This window comes from Dendrobates tinctorius, unplaced genomic scaffold (assembly GCF_039654945.1).
Source record: "Dendrobates tinctorius isolate UK_male_01 unplaced genomic scaffold, ASM3965494v1 ptg000128l, whole genome shotgun sequence".
Taxonomy (NCBI): domain Eukaryota; kingdom Metazoa; phylum Chordata; class Amphibia; order Anura; family Dendrobatidae; genus Dendrobates; species Dendrobates tinctorius.
The window spans coordinates 5,524,028-5,550,958 of record NW_027361796.1 but is presented as its reverse complement, the minus strand read 5'-3'; the positions used below and the strand labels follow the sequence as shown (position 1 = coordinate 5,550,958).

Genomic DNA, 26,931 nt, shown 5'->3' with positions numbered 1-26,931 from the left:
TAGGCCTGTTCCTCAGAGCCCTGCCAAATTCAGGCAACACACATGAAGGAGACCCAATTTGAAGTCAAAACATTTGCAAAAATTAGGGGCAGACACCAGGAAAAGTGGCATCAATTGACCCACAGTAAAAATTTATAATGGTGTAGCATGAATGGATGGATGGGACAGGGCCTGGCCCTGCATTTCTATCTTATAAATTGATCAGTAAAAAGTGGATAAGTGAAAGGTGTAGGCCTGGTGCTCTGAGACCCCTTTCACTACAGACAACCCACCAGATGGAGACCCAACTCGGAGTCTCCACATTTTAAAGAATTATTGGCACATACCACTAAAGTGACATCAATTTCCCAGAGTAGAGATAGTATACAAGAAGAAGAAAGTTCGTTCAGCACACCGGCATAAATTAAAAAAACTTTATTAGGCTAATATGCCATATTAAAATGCAAAAAACACCTGACGTTTAATATGGCATATTAGCCTAATACAGTTGTTTTCATTTATGCCGGTGTGCTGAACGAACTTTCTTCTTCTTGTAGACATCTGCTGTGCTCACCAGCGAATTCGTGCACCCACCTGTGGATTAATGAACTCAGCCCAAAGTGGTTCTCATTTGGATGCGATGCAAGCTCCCAGTCCTCCCTCTCCTAGAGATAGTATAATAGTGCTCCGAGACCCCTGCCACTACAGGCAACACACAACAAGGAAATACGAATAAGCGTCAACATTTACCAAAAATTTGGCTTGTCGTGACTCAGGAGGAAGCAAAAGGAGGAGTAATAGGAGCAATATTATGTGCCTTAAAAAAAGGCTAATTGTAAAAGTAACAGTGGTGGACACACCTTCTGATTGTTGCGCCACCAAGGAACTAAAGTGTCTATGAGAGCTGACTCCCTGCAGCAACACCTACGATCGGTGCTAGCACCGATTCTGAGTGTTTAACCCCTCTGATGCCTCTGTCAATAGTGACAGCGACAGAGCAGGGCATCACAGAGGGAGGGCGCTTCCTATGTGCTCCCATCGTCAGAAGCGATTGCAATGTGCCGATGGTTTCCATGGTGACCCAGGGTCGAAAGATAGCCTCGGGGTTAACCAAGGATGGGGGCCTGTCAGCTCATGCTCAGAGCATGAGTTGATCTAATGCCCTAACATCAGTGTAAGGCTCATGTCCCATTCTGGAACATTATAAAGAAGTAAAAAAAAATATGTATAAGAATTGTAAAATTATAAAAGAAAATAAAAAACAAAAAACAAGATATAGAACAAAAAAAATATTAATCCAATAAATACTTTATTTTTTACATAAAACAACAAAAAGTACATATATTTGGTATCGCTGCGCCCGGAGCAACTCGACCTATAAAACTGTCCCACTAGTTAACCCCTTCAGTGAACACCGTTAAAAAAATAAACTAGGCAAAAAACAATGCTTTATCTTACAGGAAAAAAAATTCAATCAAAAAGACAAATGTCCCACAAAAAAAACCATTATAGAGCTCAGTCAGTGGAAAAATAAAGTCATACCTCTCAAAATAAAGCGATGCAAAACTAATTATTTTTTCTATAAAATAGTTTATATTGCGTGAAAGAACTAAATGATAAAAAAAAATATATAAATTGGTATCGCTGTATTGGAATGACCCAAAAAATAAAGCTGCCTTATTAATTTTACCACGCACAGAAAGGCATTAAAAAAAAAAAAACAAACAAAAAAAAAAACACAACAATTCCTTTATTGCTGTTTTTTGTTCATTCTGCCTCCTAAAAATTGGAATAGAAAGTGATTGAAAAACGTCATGTGCCTGAAAATGGCACCAATAAAAAAGTCAACCCGTAACGTACAAAACAAGCCCTCACATGACTAGAAATATTAAAAAATTATAGCTCTCAAAATATGGTGATGAAAAAACTTATTTTTGCAATAAAAAGCGCTTAAAAGTCATCTAATCACTTAGGTTGGGGTCACACTGCGTTATGGAAGTCCGTTAACTCCGCCATAGACCCCCATTATGTGGCGCATTGCGACGTATGCCGTAAAGCGGCATACATTCGCGACGTGCCGTTATTCACTGACGGAGCCTCGGACGCGGCCTACAGCGTCTGAGGCTCCGTCACCGGTAGCGCTGATGAAGCATCAGCGCTAGCGGTATAGCATAACGCATATCGCGTTATGCTATAGCGCTAACGCAGCCCGTTAACGCTATGCGTTGAACGGGCTGTGCTAACGCTATTTGAAACCGGCCTTATATAGCACAAGGAACAGTGTAAAAAATAAATAAAACTAATTATTCACCTGCTGTTGATTTGTTCGTTCTGCCTCCCAAAAGATCGCAGTAAGGCTCATCTCACATTTATTATGCACTCTATGCTGAGGGCTTACACAGGGGTTCCATGTAAATCTCTGAAATACGTGATTCAGATGGAACACTTGGCAGAAGATTCCTTATAATCAGGCAGATGGAGGCATTGTGGATGCAGTCTGACCCGTGACCCAGCGATGACCGTCTTTTTGGGCTTGCATAAAAGCGTCACAGATTTGTGCACTTCTGAAAAAAAAGGACACTGCTGAACAGAGGCCAGACAGAGTCCTGAGTAGCTCTGCTGCCTCATTACAGTGAGTGGCTCCCTCGGGGGGTTTCATCTGAATCACATCACTCAGAGAATAAGATGTAAATCTCAATGGAAATGCTCAGCGTAGAGTGCCGGATAAATGCGATCCCAAATCTTATGTAAAAAATTACCAACAAAAGCAAGCCCCACTCAGGTCCATCATTTGTCAATGGAAATATAGGGGGCTTCCACATTACTGGTAGTACAAAGGCTCTGTACAAAAACTATAGCTATATGTACTCCACCTCGCCCCCACACTCTGACTGCTACTGTAAGTATTGCTGTTTTGTATTTAACTATTTAAGTATTGTGATTGGCAGTATAGGAATGGCGTTATGCCATTTGCTTTAATATTGATAGCATGAACCTTGTTCTAGAGTTTTTTCTTATAATATTAATAGGTCACAAACATGCAGTTACTTTACCTAATAGTCATTTGATATAGATCAGTGTGTTCCACTTGTTGTGCTAGTGTACTCTGCATCTTTATTCAGCGATAACAGCCCGCCTAATTTACAGGTGCATGTCTCCAGAAGCACGAGCTGGGCACCACAACGTATTGGCGACTACAACGTACTTGGTACCTGCAAAGGCAGTTTGCAATTTTCACTCAGTAACATCCACTACTGCTTGTTTCTGGAGATCACTCATGGAGTCAAAATTGTCACTACCCCTGTAGATAAATTCCCTAAGGGGTATAATTTCCAAAATGTGGTCACTTGAGGGGGGATTCTGCTCTCTAGCACTTAAGGGCTCTGTATATGAAGACTGCAAACTATGAACTCCAGGAGAAAAATAGCGCTCCATCCCTCCAGTCTCCCCATGTGGCTAAGCAGTACTGTACATCCACATATTGGTTATTTCTACATCAAAAATTGTGGGATAAATTTTGGTTCCAATTTTACCCATTTTCCAGTGTGAAAATGTTAAAGCTGGGGCTAAAACAAAATTTTGTTGGTAAAAATGTAATTATGTTTTCTTCACTGCTCAATAGTATAAGATTCTGTGGCACACCTGTGATATCAATATGATAACTGCACCCCTATATTAATTCACTGAGAGGTGTAGTTTGTAAAATTGGGTCACTTATGGGTTATTCTGTTCTGGCACCTCAGCAGCTCTACCAATGTGACATGGCACCCTCAAACCAGTCCAGCACAATGTGAACTCCAATATGGCGCTTATTCTTTTCTGAGTTTTGCATTGTGCCTTAAAAGTAGTTTTCTACAACATATGGGGTATTGGTGTACTCAGGAGAAATTGCACAGTATTTGTGGTCCATTTTCTCCTGTTACCCTTGTGAAAAAAAAATGTTACATTACACCCTCAGCACACTCCATCAAAATCTGAGTTCCAAAACGTCACTTCATACATTCTGAGCCACGAGTTGCATTTAAACAGTAGCTTTTCCCCCACATATGGGGTACTGGCGTACTCAGGAGAAATTGCACAACAAATTATAAGGTCCAGTTTCTCCTGTTACCCTTGTGAAAATAAAAAAAAAAAATGGAGCTAAAAACATTTTAGAGTGGAAAATGTGATTTTTTTTTTTTTTTTTTTTTTTAATTTTCACTACTCAACGTTATAAACTTCTATGAAGCATCTGGGAGTTGAAGGTGTTCACCACACATCTAATTCCTTGAGGGGTCTAGTTTTTAAAATGGGGTCATTTGTGTGGGCTTTCCACTCTTTATGCACAGCAGGGGCTCTGCAAACGCGCCATGGCGTCCAGTAGTTATTCCAGCAAATTTTACACTCAAAAAAATCAGATGGCACTCTTTCCCTTCCAAGCTCTGCCGTGTGCCCAAACAGAGGTTTACCCCCTCATATGTGGTACAGGCATGTTCAGAAGAAACTGCACAACACATTTCAGGGTCCATTTTTTCCTGTTACCCTTGTAAAAATAAAAAAAATTGGGATCTAATGTAAAATATTTCTGGAAAAAATAAAATGTTAATTTTTCCTTCCACATTCCAAAAATTCCTGTGAAGCACCTGAAGGGTAAAAACAGTTCTTGAAAGTGGTTTTGAACACGTTACGGGGTGCAGTTTTTAGAATGGTGTCACTTTTGGGTATTTTCAGTCACATAGGCCCCACAAAGTCCCTAAAAAATGGTTTTGTAAATTTTTATGGAAAATTGAGAAATCGCTGGTCAACTTTCAACCCTTATAACTTCCTTACAAAAAAAAAATGTTTCAAAAATTGTGCTGATGTAAAGTAGACATGTGGGAAATGTTATTTAGTAACTATTTTGTGTGATATAACTCTCTGATTTAAGGGCATAAAAAGTCAAAGTCACGAGAAAACAGTCTCAGAATTGGTGGGATAAGTTGAAGCGTTCCAGATGAGGGACACTGTTCAGAATTGAAAAATTTTGCCTGATCTCAGTATGACAGCCCTGCCCTTCCTCAATCTAGCTTTGGACATGTGCAGAGCGGTCATACTGCTGTTCTGTCACACTGTGATGGATCTTGTGGTTCCATAACCTTGAAGCCTGTGCCATCACTGCTGGTGTTGCTGCTGCTATCGTAGAAAAAAGCGTTCCTGGTCCCTGATCTTTCTTAATACACCCCAATCACTCTATCCCCCCTTTTACACCTTTACCCCCTCTCCAGAACCCCCTCCCCACCCCCTTCCGTCGCTGAGCACTGATCAGTACTTGTTCACTCGATTTTAGGAAGTTTTTTATTTTGATTGCGCGTACTGTAGCCGCTGAGCAGTTATCAGTGACACAAATCACTGATCAGTGTCCGTGCTCGCTGTGTTCCAGTATTTTTTTTTTATGTCCCCATCTATTCTGCCCCATTTGCACCACCTCCGTGCATGCGTCCTGCTGCCGCCAAGTGCTGATCAGTGACACAAATCGCTGTTTTCCAGGCCTTTTTTTTATACCTGTATATTTCCCCCCTCTCCTCCTTTTGGACCACTTCTGTGTGTACATCCTACAGCCGCCAATCAGACACACATCACTGATCGGCACCTGTGCTCACTTTTCGCAAAGTCTCTTTTTTTTCCCTCAGTTTTTTTCTCTTTATCCTTTTCTTGCACCAGATCCTTGACATTCGTGACATCAACCCCAAAAATATTATTACCCCACTTGCCACCGCTACAGGGCAAGTGGGAAGAGCCGGGCAAAGCGCCAGAATTGGCGCATCTAATAGATGTGCATTTTCTGGGCGGCTGTGGGCTGCTATTTTTAGGCTTGGGGGGGACAATAGCCAATATCCATGGTCCCTTAGGCCCCGTCACACATAACGACTCACCAGCGATCCCGACAACGATATCAACGTGTCAGGATCACTGGTGAGTCGCTACATGATCGCTGGTGATCTGTCAAACAAACAGCTTCACCAGCGATCAGCATAGCGACGCCGAGCGCGCGGTGTCGCTGTGTTGGTTAGTTACCAGCGCGCTGATGCAGGGAGCTGGTAGATAACGTACACATCGGGTATCCAAGGGACGTGCGTCCCTTAGATACCCGATGTGTATGTTAGTTACCAGCTACGTCCCTTGGATACCCGATGTGTACGTTAGTTACCAGCTCCCTGCATCAGCGCACCGGTAACTAACATGCACATCAGGTTTCTAAGGGACGCACGTCCCTTGGATACCCGATGTGTACGTTAGTTACCAGCTGATCGCTGGTCTCCCGCATGTCACACGCAGCGATGCGTGCTGGTTAGCGGGAGACCAGCGACCAAAGAAAAGTGCAGGGCTTTCCTACAGTGATCAGCGATACCGGCAGAGGGGCCGGTCGCTAATCGCTGTCACACACAGCGATATCGCTGGTGAGATCGCTGTTGTGTCACAAAACTTGTGACTCAGCAGCGATCTCGCTAGCGAGATCGTTATGTGTGACGGGGCCCTTACCAGCCTGAAAATACTAGCCTCCAGCTGTCTGCTTTAACCCCTTCCTGACATCCGACGTACTATCCCGTCCATGGGACCCGGGCCCCTATGCCCATGGACGGGATAGTACGTCTACCGCGATCAGCGGCGCCCACGTGGTGAGCGCCGCTGATCGCGGCCGGGTGTCAGCTGATTATCACAGCTGACACCCGGCACAATGTGTCAGGGGCGGTCACGGACCGCCCCCGACACCTTAACCCCTTGCACACCGCGATCAAACATGATCGCGGTGTACCGGGGGTTAAAGGGAAGCATCGGCAGGGAGGGGGCTCCCTCCGTGCTTCCCTGAGCCCCCCACGGCAGCGCAATGTGCAGCGCTGCTGCGGGGGGCTCCTTTCCTGCAGTGCCTTTCCTGCAATGCGCAGGCATGAGGAAGCCTTCTGCACTGCCTGTGACAGATCGCTGATCTGTCACAGTGATCTGTGATGTGACAGATCAGCGATCTGTCACAGGACAGTGATGTCCCACCTGGGACTACTTAATAAAGTTAAAAAAAAAATAAAAAAAAGTGTTAAAATAATTTTAAAAAAATCGCCAAATAAATTAGGAAAAAAAAAAATATTCCCCCAAATAAATCCATTTTTTGGAAATAAAAAAAAAAGCAAAAAAAAAAATAAATGTACACATATTAGGTATCGCCGCATCCGTAACGACCCGCCCTATAAAACTGTCCTATTAGTTAACCCCTTTAGCGAACCCCTTAAAAAATAAAAATAAAAAACGAAGCAAAAAATAATGATTTATCATACTGCCAAACAAAAAGTGTAATAACGCACGATCAAAAAGACGCATATAAATATCCATAGTACCGCTGAAAACGTAATCTTGTCCCGCAAAAAACGAGCCGCCACACAGCGTTATCAGCGAAAAAATAAAAAAGTTATAGCTCGCAGAATAAAGCGATGCAAAAATAATTATTTTTTATATAAAATAGTTTTCATGCATAAAACCGACAAAACATAAAATAACGACCTAATTGAGGTATCGCTGTAACCGTACGGACGCGAAGAAAAAAACCGCTTTATCAATTTTACTGCACGCGGAACGGTGGAAACGCACCCCCCCAAAAGAAATTCATAAACGCTGGTTTTTGTTCATTCTGCGTCCCAAAAATCGGAATAAAAAGCGATCAAAAAATGTCACGTGCCCGAAAATGGTACCAATAAAAACGTCAACTCGTCCCGCAAAAAATAAGACCTCACATGACTCGGTGGGTCAAAATACGGAAAAATTATAGCTCTCAATATGTGGTGATGCAAAAACTATTTTTACAATAAAAAGTGTCTTTTAGCGTGCGACAGCTATCAAATATAAAAATCGCCATAAATAGTAAATCAAACCCCCCGTTATCACCCCCTTAGTTAGGGAAAAACAATAAAATAAAAAAAATGTATTTATTTCCATTTTTCCATTAGGGTTAGGGCTAGGGTTAGGGCTGAGATTAGGGTTAGGGGTGTGTTGGGGTTCGGGTTGGAGTTAGAATTGGGGGTTTCCACTGTTTGGGCACATCAGGGGCTCTCCAAATGCAACATGGTGTCTGATCTCAATTCCAGCCAATTCTGACTTGAAAAAGTCAAATGGTGCTTCTTCCCTTCCAAGCTCTGCCATGCGCCCAAACAGTGTTTTACCCCCACATGTAGGGTATCAGCCTACTCAGGACAAATTGCAAAACAATTTTTGGGGTCCAATTTCTCCTGTTACCCTTAGGAAAATAAAAAATTGGGGGCAAAAATATCATTTTTGTGGAAAAAAATGATTTTTATTTTCACGTCCGAGCGTTCTAAACTTCTGTGAAGCACTTGGGGGTTCAAAGTGCTCACCACACATCTAGATAAGTTCCTTAGGGGGTCTCGTTTCCAAAATGGGGTCATTTGTGGGGGGTTTCCACTGTTTAGGTACATTAGGGGCTCTCCAAAGGCAACATGATACCCGCAGACCATTCCATCAAAGTCTGCATTCCAAAACATCACTACTTCCCTTCAGAACCCCGACGCGTGCCCATACAGTAGTTTTCTCCCACATATGGGGTATCAGCATACTCAGGACAAATTGGACAACAACTTTTGGGGTCCAATTTCTCCTGTTACCCTTGGGAAAATAAAAAAAATGGTGACTAAAAGATCATGTTTGTGGAAAAAATACGAATTTTTTATTTTCACGCCCGGGCATTATAAACTTCTGTGAAGCACTGGGGGGTTCAAAGTGCTCACCACACATCTAGATAAGTTCCTTGGGGGGTGTAGTTTACAAAATGGTGTCATTTGTGGGGGGTTTCCACTGTTTAGGTACATCAGGGGTTTTCCAATCGCGACATGGTGTCCGATCTCAATTCCAGCCAAAAACGTCAAATGGCGCTGCTTCCCTACCGAGCTCTGCCATGCGCCCAAATAGTGGTTTACCCCCACATGTAGGGTATCAGCGTACTCAGGACAAATTGCACAATAACTTTTAGGGTCCTGTTACCCTTGGAAAAATAAGAATTGAGGGTGAAAAGATCATTTTTGTGGAAAAAATATGATTTTTTAATTGTACGGCTTTATGTTATAAACTTCTGTGAAGCCCTTGTGGGTTCAAAGTTCTCACCACATATCTAGATAAGTTCCTTGGGGGGTCTAGTTTCCAAAATGGGGTCACTTGTAGGGGGTTTCCACTGTTTAGGTACATCAGTGACTCTCCAAACGTGACATGGCGTCCGATCTGAATTCCTGCCAATTTTGCATTGAAAAAGTCAAACGGCGCTCCTTCCATTTTGACCTCTGCCATGCACCGAAACAGTCGTTCCCCCCACATATCAGGTATCAGCGTACTCAGGACAAATTGCACAATAACTTTTGCAGTCCAATTTCTCCTGTTACCCTTGGTAAAATAAAAAAAATTGAACCTGAATTATTTTTTTTGTGAAAAAAAGTTAGATGTTCATTTTTTTTTAAATATTCAAAAAAATTCCTTGACGCACCTAAAGTGTTAATAAACTTCTTGAATGTGGTTTTGAGCACCTTAAGGGGTGCAGTTTTTAGAATGGTGTCACTTTTGGGTATTTTCTATCATATAGACCCCCAGGGTGGATTGATTTAAATCACGCCGATTTAAATCATGATTTAAATCACGATTTAAATCAAAAGATTTTTTTCTATTTAAATCGGATCGATTTAAATCATGATTTTAATCATGATTTAAATCACTGATTTAAATCAAAAGGTTTTTTTTTAATATAAATCACGATTAAAATGAGAAGTGAGAGCAGTGTGCATGTGCGCCCATAGTTACACGGACGAAACTAGGGGCAACGATCTAACGCCAGGGTGAGGGGGGGACCCCAAAGTAAGTAAAAATCTTTTTTGTTTTACTATATGGCAATAGGTAGGTGTTTAAAAGCAGCATGTCTTAATTGTATAAACTATTAATAGCCTCCACATTTTGTTCATACTGCCCCTTTAATTCCACACTTCTAGCTTGGTTTCAGTTTTGGTTTAGTTTCTTTTTTCCCTGCATTCAGTTGACATGCCCAAACTTGTTGGATAGTCAGCAGTACTTGGCTCAGGCTGTAGTAACATCAGCAGTGCTTGGCTCAGGCTGTAGTAACAATCAAACTTCATAAGTGATCTGTGTGAGCCTGCCATGGCAGCAGGTCGTAAGAGAGACCCTATTTGGGTTCATTTTGTTGAGATGCCAGCAGCAGATCTTGGAAAGAAAGGTGCAAGAGCAAAGTGCAAATACTGTCAAAAGGATATCCAAGGACTTGTTTGCCGCTTAGGAACTGCTAAAGCAGGACAACTGGTTTTCCTATTAAAAGTCCTAAATAAACAGTAGGCTTAAAGGACTGATGTATTCACTGAAGATGTTTGCTTACTTCAAACGTTAGAGATAGGCTATTGTTAAAAAGTACTTACTCTCTGTAGTTCAATTCTGAGTGTTTAATAGTGCAAATAAAAATTATTAGGTTTCATAATCAACTGTTTTAATATTTTTATTTGTGTAAAACAATTAGATTTGCAAAAAGACAAAGTTTTGCTTGTGTACAACTTGATTAAAAAATCTGATTTAAATCAAATGATTTAAATCAAAAAAATCTGATTTAAATCAAAAAAATCTGATTTTTTTGATTTTTTTAAAAAAATCAAGATTTTTATCCACCCTGTAGACCCCTCAAAGTGGCTTCAAATGTGATGTGGTCCTAAAAATAAAATGGTGTTGTAAAAATGAGAAATCGCTGGTCAACTTTTAACCCTTATAACTTCCTAACAAAAAAAAATTTTGGTTTCAAAATTGTGCTGATGTAAAGTAAACATGTGGGAAATGTTAGTCATCAAGTTTTTTTGTGTGCCGTATCTCTGTGATTTAAAGGCATAAAAATTCAAAGTTGGAAAATTGCGAAATTTTCAAAATTTTCGCCAAATTTCCGTTTTTCTCACAAATAAACACAAGTTATTTGAATGAAATTTTACCACTGACATGAAGTACAATATGTCACGAGAAAACAATGTCAGAATCACCGGGATCCATGGAAGCGTTCCAGAGTTATGACCTCATAAAGGTACAGTGGTCAGAATTGTAAAAATTGGCCCGTCATGAACGTGCAAACCACCCTTGAGGGTGAAGGGGTTAATAAAACTGTGTTAAGAATGAGGGTGGACCATTCGCAGTTTTATTTTTTTTTATAATTATTACTAGCGGTAGAGCCCGGCGCTGCCCGGGCATAGTAACTAACTACGGTTAGTGTTATAACAAATAATAATGACATTATATATATATATATATATATATATATATATATATATATATATATAGCTGAGTGTAGAGCCCCGCCCATTCCGCATAGCCACATTTACTATAATATCCCACATCATCCCGTCAGCCAGAACTACCGGACTACTGCCCATAATATCCCACATCATGCAGTCAGCCAGAGCCACTAGACTACTACCCCTAATATCCCACATCATCCCATCAGCCAGAGCCACCGGACAACTACCACCAATGTCCCACATCATCCCGTCAGCCAGAGCTACCGGCCTACTACCTATAATATCCCACATCGCCCCATCAGCCAGAGCCACCGGACTACTACCACTAATATCCCACATCATCCCGTCAGCCAGAGCTACCGGACTTCTACCCATAATATCCCACATCATCCAGTCAGCCAGAGCCACTGGACTACTACTCCTAATATCCCACATCATCCCGTCAGCTTGGAGTCACAACCAGAGCGCTGAGTGGAATGGTCCTAACTTCCATACTGGGAAACCCCTTTAAGAGAGGCCTGGCGTCAGAACCAGAGCGCTGAGTGGATTTGCCCTGACTTCCATACCAATGATCCCTTTAATAGAAGCCTGGGGTGAGAATCAGAGCGCTGAGGGATTTACCCTAACTTCCATAACGGAGATCCCGTTAAGAGAGGCCTGGGGTCAGTACCAAAGCGCAGGGTGGATTTTCCCTCACTTCCGTACCGAGGATCCCTTTAAGAGGGGACTTGGGTCAGAACCAGAGCGCTGAGTGGATTTGCCCTAAATTCCATTACAATGATCCCTTTAAGAGGGAAGATGTGCCTATGGGATGGAGGATGTATGATGGATATATGGGCACGGGAAGGGGGATTCATTTTTGTCATGTGCTCTCTGCTACTTTCAGGGGGGCAGACAATGGCTGGGAGCTTATGTTCCCAGGGATGCTAGATTTCTCCCACCATGTCAGTGTCTGCTGAGGTGTTGTCAAGTGGAAAAACTGTTGGTCATAGCAACCAATCACAGCTCAGCCACTTTTAACCAGCTCTGGTGAAATGAGAGATGCTTAGTGATTTTTTGCAAGGAAAACTGTTGGTCATAGCAACCAATCACAGCTCAGCTTTTTTTGAACAGCTCTGGTGAAATGAAAGATGCTTCGTGATTGGTTGATGATACACACACACATTCATTTTTATATATATAGAGATTTATGTAAATAATTTAAAAAACATAGTGGAGACCCTTCTATCCTTGATAACCTACCTTGCTAAAGTTGACAGCTGAGGGTTGCAGCCTCCAGCTGTCAGTTTTGCCTGGCAGGTTATCAAAAATACAGGGGAACCAAAGCAGTTTTTTTTTACTTATAGCACAGGCTGCAGCTGATGAATATGCCCATCAGCTGCTACCTGCTCTCACAGTTTTTATTATCAGCAGCAGGCGTTGGCTGATGGGAGTGGTAGTCCCATCAGTTGACGCAAGTGACCGGAGGAAATCTTTATACCTCTGATCACAGCTGCAGGCTCACGCTGACATTTGACAGAGTGGGAACCACGGCTGTCTGACTGGCGGTAATGATTTTACCGCCGATCAGATGCAGTGTTTGTTGACAGCGTGGCAAACACTAGATGTTTGGGCCCCCCATACAAGTGAATGGGGTCCGCGTTCGGGTCAGGGTACTGTTCTGGTACAGGAAACTGAAAGCCACTGTTTGGGCGCATGGCAGAGCTCAGAAGGGAGGGAGCACCGATTGACTTTTTGAACGCAAAACTGGTTGAAATCAATAGCATGCGCCCTGTCGTGTTTGGAGACCCCCTGATGGACCTAAACAGTGTAAACCCCCAATACTAACTCCAACCCTAACAGCCCTAACCCCAACACTAACGCTATCCCCAACCCTAACTGCAAACAAAAAATTTTAAAAATTTTTTAATAATTTTTATCCAACTAAGGGGGTCACAAAGGGGGGGTTTGATTTACTATTTTGCTTATTTTGGTCACTGTGATATGGTCTGTCACAGTGATCAAAATGAACCAATAGGAAATAATAATTAACATGTTAAACTCTGAAAGCGGTAGTTAACACAAACTCACAGAAATCCCGCCCATCGGCGCCCATGTCACATGACCGCAGGTTGCCGATGGGTTGGCATGACAACCCGGGGTCTGCAGGAGACCCCCGTTGTTGTCATTGCCGGATTGCTGAGAGTGCCGCCAGCAGTAGCCTATCATAGCAAGTGAGTAGAGTTGAGCGAAACGGGTCAAAAAATTTCAAAAGTCGCCGACTTTTGGCAAAGTCGGGTTTCATGAAACGAAACCCGACCCTAGGATGAGGTCGGCCACGAGGTCGGCGACTTACGCGCCAAAGTCGCGTTTCAAAAGTTTGTTTTGCGCTCTTTTTCAGCCAATCAGGATCCACGGACACTGTGGGCAACGTGATGACATAGGCAGGGGTCACCACCATCTTTCAGAAGGGCATGCAAGTGATTGGCTTGCTTTGGTGGGCGTCACAGGGGGTATAAAAGGGCGTGCACGCCGACCGCCATCTTACTTCTGCCGATCTCAGTATAGGGAGAGGTTGCTGCTGATTCTGTAGGGAGAGCGTTAGGCAGGGAAGAAGACAAAAAAACTGCTTCTGCTGCTAGCGATTTGGCCTGCACAACACACCAGTCACTGTGTGTGCAGTGCAAGGGGAGGCTATATTGTGGTGTATCAGTGGTGTTGGTTGTTGGGCTGCCTTTTAAGGCTTCCTGACAGGCTGGCATTGCTGTTTACCCACTGCTCTGCAAACTGCTTTTTTAAAAGCAATCCAATCTCCTTTATCCTCTAGTCACTTTTGTCACAGCTGTGCCATCGAGCCTGTGACATAGCGCTCAGATATCAGTGGGCCTCACACAATCCAAAAGTGTCCAGTGTCCAAAAGTGTGTGCAGAGATTCAAAATCTCCCTTATCCTCTAGTCACTTTGGTCACAGCTGTGCCATCGAGCCTGTCACATAGCGCTCAGATATTCATTGGGCCTCACACAATCCAAAAGTGTCCAGTGTCTAAAAGTGTGTGCAGAGATTCAAAATCTCCCTTATCCTCTAGTCACTTTGGTCACAGCTGTGCCATCGAGCCTGTCACATAGCGCTCAGATATTCATTGGGCCTCACACAATCCAAAAGTGTCCAGTGTCCAAAAGTGTGTGCAGAGATTCAAAATCTCCCTTATCCTCTAGTCACTTTGGTCACAGCTGTGCCATCGAGCCTGTCACATAGCGCTCAGATATTCATTGGGCCTCACACAATCCAAAAGTGTCCAGTGTCCAAAAGTGTGTGCAGAGATTCAAAATCTCCCCTGTCCTATAGACACCTTGTACCTTGTTTTACATTACTATATAGTTTGTTGGATTTTGTCTACATTTCTACCAAAAATGAGGAAGGCTGGTGGAAGAGGCCGTGGAATTGGGCGGGGGTTGGCAACTGGTAATGATGGTGTTGGTGGTGGATCTGATGGTAGTGGCAAGAGCAAAATAGGACCGAATGCAGGAGGTGTTGAGCCTGCGTCATCGTCTGGCTACATAAGGCCTCGAACGCTTAGTTTTCTAGGAGTTGGCAAACCGCTTTTAAAGCCAGAGCATCAGGAAAAAGTTTTGTCTTACATTGCTGACTCAGCCTCCAGCTCTATCGCCTCCTCTTCTTCAGTTGTAAAAAGTAAAAGCACTGAGTCGTCATTGGAGGCTCATGTTCATGAACCACACCTTTCCTTGTGTCCTTCACCCCAACCAAGATTGAAGGATGACGCAGGCCATACTACTGATTACTCCATGGAGCTGTTTTCACATACCATGCCTGGCTTATCAAGTGAAATGGTGAATTACCCAGGCCAAGATGAATCTGACATGGAGTGCACTGATGCACAGCCGCTGATGGATGATTCTGCTGGTACATTCACTCAGAGCACTACATTTTCCTCGCAGTGTACAGAGCCAGATTCTGACCCTGATGAGACTCAGGTGCCCCTTCCCGCACACTATACCACCATACACGGTGACACAGAGGAAGGTGCACATGACATAGAAGAGGAGGTGATGGATGACCCAGTTGTTGACCCAGATTGGCATCCATTGGGGGAAGAGGGTGCTGCTTCCAATAGCTCAGATGAGGAGCATCCACAGCAGACATCGACATCGCAACAGCTATTATCTGGCAGGCCCGGAGCACTCCAAAGACAGGTTCCAAACATCAAAAGAGTTGCTGGACAGCTTGTCCAGAGGGTCAAAAGATCACAGCGTGCTAGGCCGCAAAATGTCTGCCAAAGTAGGAAGAGTGCAGTGTGGCACTTTTTTGAACAAAATCCTCATGATCAGGCCAAGGTTATCTGTAAGAAGTGCGCAAAGACCTTTAGCCGAGGGAAAAATCTGAAAAATTTGAATACCAGTTGCATGCTTAGACATTTAACCAGCATGCACTTGCAAGCGTGGACACAACACCAAACCTCAAGTGCCACATGTGCAACTGATCACAACGAAGGTAGTCAGCAACGCTACATTGTTTCCCCCACTGTAAGCCCACCGGTTAGCACAGCAGCAAATGTTGAGGTGTCGTTGCAAGGCCACAGCAGTCAGGGAATCCCACTGTTATATCAACGAAAGACTGATTCTAGGCCATCAGAAAGAACACCAACTCCATCACCATCATCAACCCTCTCTCAGTCCGCCCTGTCCACCGCTACTTCCACCATATGCAGCTCTCAAGTCCAGCTCACCCTCCCAGACACTATGAGTAGGTCAAGAAAGTACTCAGTCTCTCATCCGCGTACACTGGGTTTGAACGCCCACATTGCCAAACTAATCTCGTTTGAGATGATGCCCTTTCGGTTGGTGGAAAGCACAGCTTTCCGCGAACTCATGGCCTATGCAGTACCACGCTATGACCTACCCAGTCGCCACTTCTTCTCTCGCAAAGCCATCCCAGCCCTCCACCATCATGTGAAAGACCGCATTGTCCATGCACTCAAGCAGTCAGTGAGCGGAAAGGTGCACCTCACAACTGATGCATGGTCCAGTCGGCATGGCCAGGGCCGTTACGTGTCCATCACTGCGCACTGGGTTAATGTGGTGGATGCAGGGTCAACAGGGGACAGCGGTGGTGGGACAGTGCTGCCTAGCCCACGGTATAGGAAACAGTTGGCTGTAGGCGTTCGACCCTCCTCCTCCAGAAGCGAAAGCTCGTCCACAGAGCGCAGTCGCACGAGCACTCCATCTGCAGCTGCCACTGTTGCACACGATGTGTCCCCCTATCGAGCAGCTAGTGGAAAGCGTCAGCAGGCTGTGTTGCAGATGATGTGTTTGGGCAACAGACACACCGCCGAGGTGCTGGCCGAGTACTTGAAGCGACAAACTGAGTCATGGCTGGGCAGTGTACATCTTGAGGCAGGCAAGGTAGTTAGTGATAACGGCCGTAATTTTGTGGCAGCCATAGCCCTTTCAAAACTCAGCCATATACCTTGCTTGGCTCACACCTTGAACCTGGTGGTACAGTGCTTCCTCAAAAATTATCCGGAGTGAACAGCCCTGCTCCAGAAGGTGCGAAGACTGTGTGCGCACATCTGCCGGTCGCCTGTACACTCCGTTCGTATGCAGAAGCTGCAGCGATTGCTCCACCTTCCCAACCACCGCCTCATTATCGACATTGCAACAAGGTGGAACTCCACCCTGCACATGGTGGAGCGGCTGTGCGAGCAGAGGCAGGCCATAATGCATTTGTGGGAGGATACACGGCCAGGCACTTTGAGAGCAGACATGGAGTTGACAGGTGTGCAGTGGTCGAAGCTGAAAGACCTCTGTAAAGTCCTTCAGTGTTTTGAGGAATGCACACGGCTGGTAAGCGCAGACGACGCCATCCTAAGCATGAGCATCCCACTTATGCGTCTGCTCATGCAAACTTTGACGCACCTTAAGGAGCAGGGGTCTGCAGCCAATGTTGATGAGGAGGAAGAGGAGGAGGGAATCCTTGATGACATTCAGCCATTGTCTGCTCAGGGACCTCTCCTGGACGAGGTGGAGGAAGAAGAGGAGGAGGATGATGGGGATGATTACTTAGGGGAGGAGGATGCATCTCGTGGGGCAAGTGAAAATGTTGGCGTGGCAAGGTCTGGTACAGGATTTGTGCGTGACTGGAGGGATGTGGATTTGCCAGAAAGTGCTCCTCCAACCAGCACTCGCAGTGCATCATTGACACCGGGAACATTGGCCCACATGTCAGATTATGCCTTGCAGATCCTAAAAAGCGACCCACGCATTGCCAAAATGATGAACGATGACGACTACTGGTTGGCCAGCATCCTGGATCCACGCTATAAAGGCAAATTACGAAACATCATGCCACAGGAGAACCTTGACCTAATATTGGCTAATAAACAAGCAACTCTGGTAAATCGGTTGCTTGAGGCATTCCCAGCACACAGCAGCGGTGATGGTTCTCACACGAGCCGTACGGGCCGGGGGCAGCTTGGCAGAGGTGTTCGTGGTGCACACAGCAGAAGTGGCGTTGGAGACAGGGGTTTCATGACAATGTTGTGGACTGATTTTTCAAGTACCGCTCACACAACTGGTAATACTGCATCGATGGAAAGTGACAGGAGACAGCAGTTGTCAACTATGGTTACAAACTACTTTTCCTCCCATATCGATGTTCTCCCACACAGGTCATTCCCCTTTGACTATTGGGCCGCTAAACTGGACACCTGGCCTGAATTGGCACAATATGCCTTACAGGAGCTCGCTTGCCCAGCTGCAAGTGTGCTATCGGAAAGAGTCTTCAGTGCAGCTGGATCAATCCTGACAGAAAAAAGGACCCGTCTGTCAACCCAAAATGTGGATGATCTAACCTTCATTAAAATGAACCATGCATGGGTTTCCAAGGATTTTGTCCCACCTTCCTCTGATGACACATAGGGTGACAGAAAAATGGCTTGTTTTGGTCCACCTCTTCCTGGGACTTGACCTATTTCACCTTTTGCATCAGCTGAATGTCCAACATCAACATATGCCACTTTCTAAAACTCCCTAACTGTGCTGCCTCCCCCCCCCCCATGGCCGGGGTCACCACCTAGCGCACGACACCGTGCGAGTGCCGTTGCCCTGGACAGGTGGGTAGGCCGACTCTTGGGCGCGGTCACTGGCACAGGGTCCCTCATAGTGCAATCAAGTGTCTCTGACGGTGGTGGTGCACACCCACCGTCAGACACACCGCCGTACTATGAGGGGCCCAGTGCCAGTACCGACGCCCACGAGTGGCCCCCCCTTGCTTGGGCAGGGCCCCAGCATTTGCAATCTTTACCTCTCCCTGCTCCTCCGCTGTGTAGTCTGGGCCGTCAAATCCATACTGTGCCTGACACCGTCTGAGCCTGCCTCCTGATGTATAGACATATATTTTGAATGCGTATCCATACATGTTATCCGGGGAAACGGTACCCTTTCTAACCTTTGTGCAATCACGTGCAATCCATACTGGGCCTAACACTGTCTGAGCCTGCCTCCTGAGACATATATTTTGAATGTGTACGCTATCCATACATGTTATCCGGGGAAACGGTACCCTTTCTAACCTTTGTGCAATCACGTGCAATCCATACTGGGCCTAACACTGTCTGAGCCTGCCTCCTGAGACATATATTTTGAATGTGTACGCTATCCATACATGTTATCCGGGGATACGGTACCCTTTCTAACCTTTGTGCAATCACGTGCAATCCATACTGGGCCTAACACCGTCTGAGCCTGCCTACTGAGACATATATTTTGAATGTGTACACTATCCATACATGTTATCCGGGGATACGGTACCCTTTCTCACCTTTGTGCAATCACGTGTAATCCATACTGGGCGTGAGAACGGCTGGCGAGCTGTTAAGCAAGCTACAGCACCTGTGGTTTGCACACGCAAGTTTTTCATTTTTTCAGGAATGACGGTTAGGCCTAATTCCGGAACTGCGGTTGACCTGCACTTACTGGGAAATCATTGTTCGCGGGTAATAATTGTAATCAGTGATCCCCATCACTAACGTTGTTCAGCGGGTTATCTGCACCTGTAAGCGACAAACGCTGGCCTTTTCAGTGTAGCGCACATGCAGCCACGGACATGTAAGGGCATGACACACCAGTTATTGGCCAGTCTCATGTGCCAGAGCCTCACGTGTCCCTCTAGTAAGCCGGACTCGGACCGCGGGGCATGACGGAGTCTCGTTCGTTAACGGAATTAAGCTTGCAATGTGTGCATCTGTTCTGTAGCTGGCATGGTTGAGGTTTCCCAGGTGGAGTCGAATTTAACCGTAGGCTCCACTCCTGGTGGTGCCCTTCTGGACATTCCTTTAAGGTTCAGCTTTGCAACCATACTGCCCACGTAAAACAAACACTTTGCCTTCATGAACGCTGTTTGGAGGGTCATGACTCGTGGGAATAACGCCGCCCAATCAGTTAACCTGCTAGAGAGATCCTTCATTGCTCCCAAGCATGACATCACACTCCCTAGGAAGAAGGTAATGCCACTGTGGTGACCGTACTCCTGGGGCGACACAAGTGCACTGATGCCCAGCCACTGCTCGATGAATCTGCTGGTACATTGACCCAGACCACTACATTCCCCTCGCACGCTACATGACCTGAATCTGACCCTGATGAAACTCAGGTTACCCTTCCCATATACAGTTCCATCTTACACGGTGACAAAGAGGAAGCTGCAGATGAAAGTGCAGGTTCGGCCCACCCGCCATCAGACACACCACCGTACTATCAGGGGCCCTGTGCCAGTGCCGTCACCAACGAGTGGGCCCCCCCTGCTTGCCCAGGATCACAGCACTTGCAAAGTTGAAATACTGTGCAGTGAGATGGAAGATGGGGACGACGAGGAATCCAGACAAGTACAGGGATTCCCTAGCGAGGAGACTTATTTGATTGTTTTCAATGTTGGGACAGCAATTTTTGTGGAGCACTATACTCTGGAGAATGATAGATGGGGCCCACCATACACTGGAACATTCCAAAGGTGGACATCAGACACTAGAGCAGCATTTACAGGGCCCATTATACACTAGAGCATTAGAAATGGGGCCCATTATGTTTGGAGCATTATTTGGGCCCATAAGACAGTGGAGCTTCATCCATGGGGACCAACATATACTGTAGCATTATGTGGAGCTCATCATATACTGTTTCAAACATTATATGGGACCAATGATTCTGTATGGAGAAATAGATGGGCCTCGTCATGAGATGTAAAAAGTGAGGTATTTTTCATTGTACTATACCGCTATTTCTCTGCCGTATCAGAGCATGATGAGTTGTGGTATGTGTTAAAGGGGCGCTCTTTCGCCCAGGGCACATGAAAACCTGCAGCCAGCCCTCCCCCCCCACAACTTTAGCCAAATAACCCCCATTTTTCAGTGCGTAACTTGTATTATGAAGTTAATTAAGGTTGACAAGCTTAAGTAAGAAGAATTGATGCTTTTGGCATTCAAATGGGCACTGTAGGTGTGTTTCCTGTCCTCCTCTCACTGCCGACTTTTATTCCCCATTGACTTACATTGGGTTTCGTGTTTCGGGACGACCCCGACTTTTCCCTATAATCGGACGATCTTGCTCGACCCGACTTTTGGAAAAGTCGGGTTTCACGAAACGAAACGCGACCCTAAAAAACCAAAAGTCGCTCAACTCTACAAGTGAGCATTTCTGCTACATAGAGAGTTAAAGTCACCCCCGTCCGCCCCATTCAAAATAAAACGACAAAAAAAAATAAAAATTAAAAAAAATTATACATATTTGGTATCGTCGCGTTCAAAATCGCCGATCAATATATAAAAAGAAATATTCCGATCAGAATGGAATTTTTTTTTCACCACTTCAATAAAAAAGAATCTAGACATGTTTGGTATCTACAAACTCATAATGACCTGGAGAATCATAATGGCAGGCCAGTTTAAACATTAAGGGTACGTGCACACGCTGCGGAATCCGCTGCGGATTAATCCGAACGGATTTTGCAAAAACCGCAGATAATCCGCAGGTCCAAAGACCTGCGGTTTTGCCTGCGGTTTGGTCCTGCGGATTCTCTATCTCCACAATGGTGGAGATAGGAACCCGCAGCGGTTTCCGCAGAAAGAATTGACATGCAATTCTTTCTGCGGATTCAAAACCGCAGCAAATCCGCGCGGTTTTTTCCGCAGCGTCGGCACAGCGTTTTTTTTTTTCCCATTCAAATGAATGGTACTGTACACCGCAGCTAAAACTGCTGCGTGTCCGCAGCGGCCAAAACCGCTGCGGAAACGCAGCGGAATCCGCAGCGTGTGCACACAGCCTTAGTGAACATTACAAAAGAAAAATCCCCCCCCCCCCCCCCCAAAAAAAAAAAAAACAGTGAAATTGCACTTTTTTTTTATTTTGCAATTTCACCGCACTTAAATTTTTTTCTCGTTTTCCAATACAAGATATGGTAAAATCAATGGTACGGTTATAAAGTACAACTCAACCCACAAAAAACAAGCCCTCACATGGCCATATTGACAGAACAATAAAGTAATGGCTCTGGGAAGAAGTAGAGCAAAAAATGGAAACGCAAAAATGGAAAAACCCCTGGTCCTTAATGGGTTAAAGTCAGATCAAGTTTAGTTTGGTAAATTAAAACAAAAGCCATTTTTCAGGCCCTGCTTTATAACAAATCCATACCCAAGTCAAACAATAACAAAAACCATAACAAAACCTCACCTTAGTCGAAATTTCATTATTTGCCTGCTTGTCTCATCCACAATAAAGGTATGATTGGGAGGGTACCATATTCGGTCAGCCTCATTCAGCAAAGCAAACAGGGTATAATATACAGGAGTCACCCCTGAAACCAAAGCAAAGCAGAGTTAAGTGTGACATATTTGGAGAGTACAGTTGAATGACTTCAATATGACAAGCCTTTTCAATAAATCTTTTCGATATTCACATCATCTACTTTTTATTAAATGGCAGTACAACAATTGAACAACAACTTGTGTTATCACATATGATTCAAAATGCAACACGGTTACATTGTAAATTGCAGAGTTGAGAGCTGCGGCATAAAATAGACCTCACTCTTGTGGATTCTGCTCATATAACACCCATAGACGCTAAATGTATGGGCAGTCCACACATTGGTCTGCACTGAAGCTCTAAAATGTAAAGTGAGTGTAAGTATAATGCATGAGTCGGTGGGCTGGGGAGCAGCTGTCAGACACAGCCAGACTCCACAAAGAGAAAATAAATAGAATTTATTACCATATTTACCTTATTTAATTTTTGTACTTTATTTATTTTTTGTATACGTAGTGCTGAACCATCACTTGTGTATACAGATTCTGTGTATACAGAATAGGAAGCACTGAGGGTGCTACCTCCTCTGGACCCAACAGTCATGTGATCACAGGGTGTAGGGAGGGAATAGGAGCTGCTGGGTCATAGGAAACCCAGACAGCTCCTCAGACAAAAAGCTTATATTTTCCTGAAACTGAGGATAATACACATATATATATATACACGTAAGTACGTATAGTTGTTTCTAGCTCTGCCCCCATTGAACAAATATCTAATAAATAAAATTGATTTTTACAGAAACAGGAAAAAAAGATTATATATATTATATATACATACACTAGCTGAAGAGCCTGGAGTTGCCCGGGCATAGTAAATAACTGTGGTTAGTTATAACAAATTATGATTATATTGCACATAAAAACATTTCACATCATTTATTAAACACTACAGATTTGCAACACAAATTAACTAAATGATTACCCAAGTATTAATAAACCTCATGCTTCTGCATTTTACACAGCCTCCTCCTGCACCTCTCGCTTCTCCTTTTAGTCTCAGCCACAGGGGATATATAGTATAGTAGTATAAGCCACAGGGGATATATACGGTCACGCTCTCTCCCTCCGCAGCCCCGCTTTCCACTCGTCATCCCATTCTCTCCCTCCGTAGCCCAGATTTCCACCCTCCTTCCCGCATTCTCCTTCAGCAGCCCCGCTCTCCATCCACCGTCTCTCTTCCTCCGCAGCCCCTGTCTCCACTGGCCATCCTGCTCTCTCTCCCTCAGCACCCACGCTTTAACTGCACAGCCCCGCTGTCTCCCTCCGCAGCCCAGCTCTCCATCCACCATCACGCTTTCTCCCTCCGCAGCCCCGCTCTCCATCCACCGTCTAGCTCTCTCCCTCCGCAGCCCCTGTCTCCACTGGCCATCCTGCTCTGTCTCCCTCAGCACCCACGCTTTAACTGCACAGCCCTGCTGTCTCCATCCACCATCACGCTTTCTCCCTCCGCAGCCCCGCTCTCCATCCACCGTCTCTCTTCCTCCGCAGCCCCTGTCTCCACTGGCCATCCCGCTCTCTCTCCCTCAGCACCCACGCTTTAACTGCACAGCCCCGCTGTCTCCCTCCGCAGCCCAGCTCTCCATCCACCATCACGCTTTCTCCCTCCGCAGCCCCGCTCTCCATCCACCGTCTAGCTCTCTCCCTCCGCAGCCCCTGTCTCCACTGGCCATCCTGCTCTGTCTCCCTCAGCACCCACGCTTTAACTGCACAGCCCTGCTGTCTCCATCCACCATCACGCTTTCTCCCTCCGCAGCCCCGCTCTCCATCCACCGTCTCTCTTCCTCCGCAGCCCCTGTCTCCACTGGCCATCCCGCTCTCTCTCCCTCAGCACCCACGCTTTAACTGCACAGCCCCGCTGTCTCCCTCCGCAGCCCAGCTCTCCATCCACCATCACGCTTTCTCCCTCCGCAGCCCCACTTTCCACTTGCCGGCCTGCTCTCTTCCTCCGCAGCCCCTGTCTCCACTGGGCGCTCTCCCTCAGCAGCCCAGCTCTCCACCCACGTCCCGCTCTCTCCTTCCGCAGCCCCTCTCTCCATGCACTGTCCCATTCTATCCCTCCGCAGCTCCGTGGCACAGAAAAAAAAGGCAAATATCTCTTTTTAATATGTGAACAAGAAAACATTTTACAACCAGAAAATGCATGTGGTAAAATGGCAGGGTCCTGAACCGGTTACATTTACGTGCTACAAAAACTGCTCTAAACTCCTGTGCTTGGTTAAGCAGAGTCACGGTTTACTTATGGTTTGCAACATTTCTTGGTGCAAATACTAGGTAAAAGAAAGGAGTAAGGCTAGGTTCACATTAGTGTTTGAGTCCGCAGCGTATCATCCACATCCGCAAACACATGTTTACGAAGCTTTTTTTTATCCGCATCATCTTATGAATGATGCCAAAAAAAGCTGCATTTGCATTGTTTATGTGCATGTGTTCGATATGAAATCAGACAAATGGGCGTGCCTTATGGAATTTCTATTTACATTTTGAAGAATGCATGCGTATCAAACGTATGCGTACACATATCCTTGCGCATGCTTTCCCATATACAGTGATGCATTTTTTTTACGCACTCATCTGCATGCGCATGACTGCACATATTTGACTGATTTTTGCCGCTTCCAAACATGCATCATGTTGCGTTTGCTGGACCCCGCTGCACACCAAAAAACGACGCATGCGTACGCTGACGCAAACGCATGCCCCTGCGTACACTATGTTAAAGATAGGAACACACGATGCCTACGGACTGCTGCGGATGAAACGCAGACGCAAATGTGAAACCAGCCTAAAACTTCTGTCTTGATACATTATACATTGTCCACCAGTGTGATGAATCGGAATCATCAAGCAAAATACAATATAGCTGACAGAAATTCCTGAACACACATATAAATTATTACTCAACACAATACATTACAAATAAAGACACAAGTGTTCTTCTTTCTGATAACGTCACTTATTTCCTCATTTGTATGAAAAAAGGGGGAGACGGCACGGAACAAGCCTCTAACATTGTGACTCTTTTAGGCAGATGCATGGAAGTAAACCGGTTCGGTTTTGAAACCTACGACCGGTGTCCTTGCAGATAGATAAAACTAAAAAAGGTACAAGGTTATTTATCAATAGTTGGAAATCAGCAAGTGGAGTGTCGCACAATTGGCTCTTCCTGTCGTGACTTGTTCTTTTTGTGAAGTTTTAAAAAAGAAAAAAAAAAAAATTAAACCACAAAGCAGTTTGCCCTTTAAAAATGAGTAAACAATTTGTAGCAGAGATATTAGCACAGGGACACGCACAAACAAAGAGTGAGATCATAAATGTTATTTTGGTATTTTAAAGTCCAGATTTTCTTTGTAACAGTTTAGATTAGATACAGAATCAGTGTAAATGTGGCAGGTCGGGTGGTGCCCTTCTATCAGAGGGGGGTCTAAACCAAACCCAGCATAGCCATGATTGCGACAAGCGCCATTATTATAGGCTGCTTTCCTCTATAACTAAGCTACTTTGACAACCCAAGCTTTAAGAGAAATATGTGGAGGAAAGAAAAGAAAAGTCCTCCAAAAAGTATTTTCTGACCTTCTGAGAGACATGTTAAACAAAGGGAAGAGGTTTTTCCAGTCTTTATCACTCATGTGTACATGTTTATATGCTATAGGAGTAGTCACTTACTAAACTACTGTGGTTGGAGGTGAAATTCCTCTGTAAGCCAGGCCATGGCCATACCCCTAGTGTTTATCTAATGGTTGTGGGACGCTCTGTACTATGAATACACATTTATCTCTTCCACTTTACACTTTGATAGGTCACACAAGACATGTCTCTTAAAGTTTTTGGTCAATATTTTGCATGTACCGTATATCAGAAAAAACTCCTGCCATACATGCTTGTATTCATACATCTGTGCCGGCTGTGGGTATCTTGACCGGAACTCAACAGCCTTAAAGCCATGCATACTCAAGTGTCTAGATCACGGAAGGAAACCAACAGCCGCTCGGATTGCGGCACACAGATGTGTGAATCAGGCCTCAACCTATCCACAAAGATTCATTAACCCAGTCCTCTATCAGGCCACAATTGTATGCATGCATCAGAGGCCAGGTTGTACTTATGTACCTGGAGGGATCAAGTTTCACATGCTGGGAAGCAGTCAGTGAGCAACCAAATAGAGTAGACAGGGAGCAAGTAGAGCACTAACACACACCTTATAAGGAATCCATCAGCAGGGTTATGCTATGTAACCTGAGGACAGCATGAGGTAGGGGTTAGAACACTGAATTCAGAGATGTGTCACTTATCAGGATGTGTGCCATTTACTTGCAATTAAGGTTTTATCACTAGGACATTATCATTGCTATGACTTGCTGCCTCTTCCCAAGTTTTCTGTCTCTAACCTCTCCTCTGATAAGCCACTCCCTGTCAATAAACCATGTACATAGAGAGCGTGGTGGGAGCAGGGTCAGCTTTTCAAGTTCTGCTATATCTAAGAATTCTGATAGTTTACTAGGTGCAGAAGTTGTGATACATCATAGGAATCAGGGTCTCTTTTCCTACATTATGCTGATCTCAGATGAGGTAGCAGAAACCTGCTGACAGATTCCCTTTAAGGCCTCATTCGGATCCCTGTCAGACAAGGGCTATATATTAGGCATCTCCTCCCTCCTCACCTTTGCCTGAACTAAGGTTCCTGGTGCAGGTTTGATTTGACCCTCCCATTACCGACTCAGCTGCTTGTATTTCAGAGTTGTCTGAGCTCTCTGCTCCTGGCCCCGGCTACATATCATGACCCTGTGCTGCCAGCCCTGGCCTCAGACCATCTGGGGCTG

General features: G+C 44.9%; 1 protein-coding gene across 1 annotated transcript in view; it reads right to left on the bottom strand.

Annotated features, from left to right (window-relative positions):
• JAK2 (Janus kinase 2) overlaps positions 1 to 26,931 on the bottom strand; it is a 333,755-nt gene that overhangs the window by 157,158 nt on the left and 149,666 nt on the right. Inside the window, exon 3 of the mRNA XM_073542632.1 lies at positions 21,981 to 22,104. Coding sequence (XP_073398733.1) covers positions 21,981 to 22,104 — 124 coding nt within the window. The remainder of the gene's footprint in view (positions 1 to 21,980; positions 22,105 to 26,931) is intronic.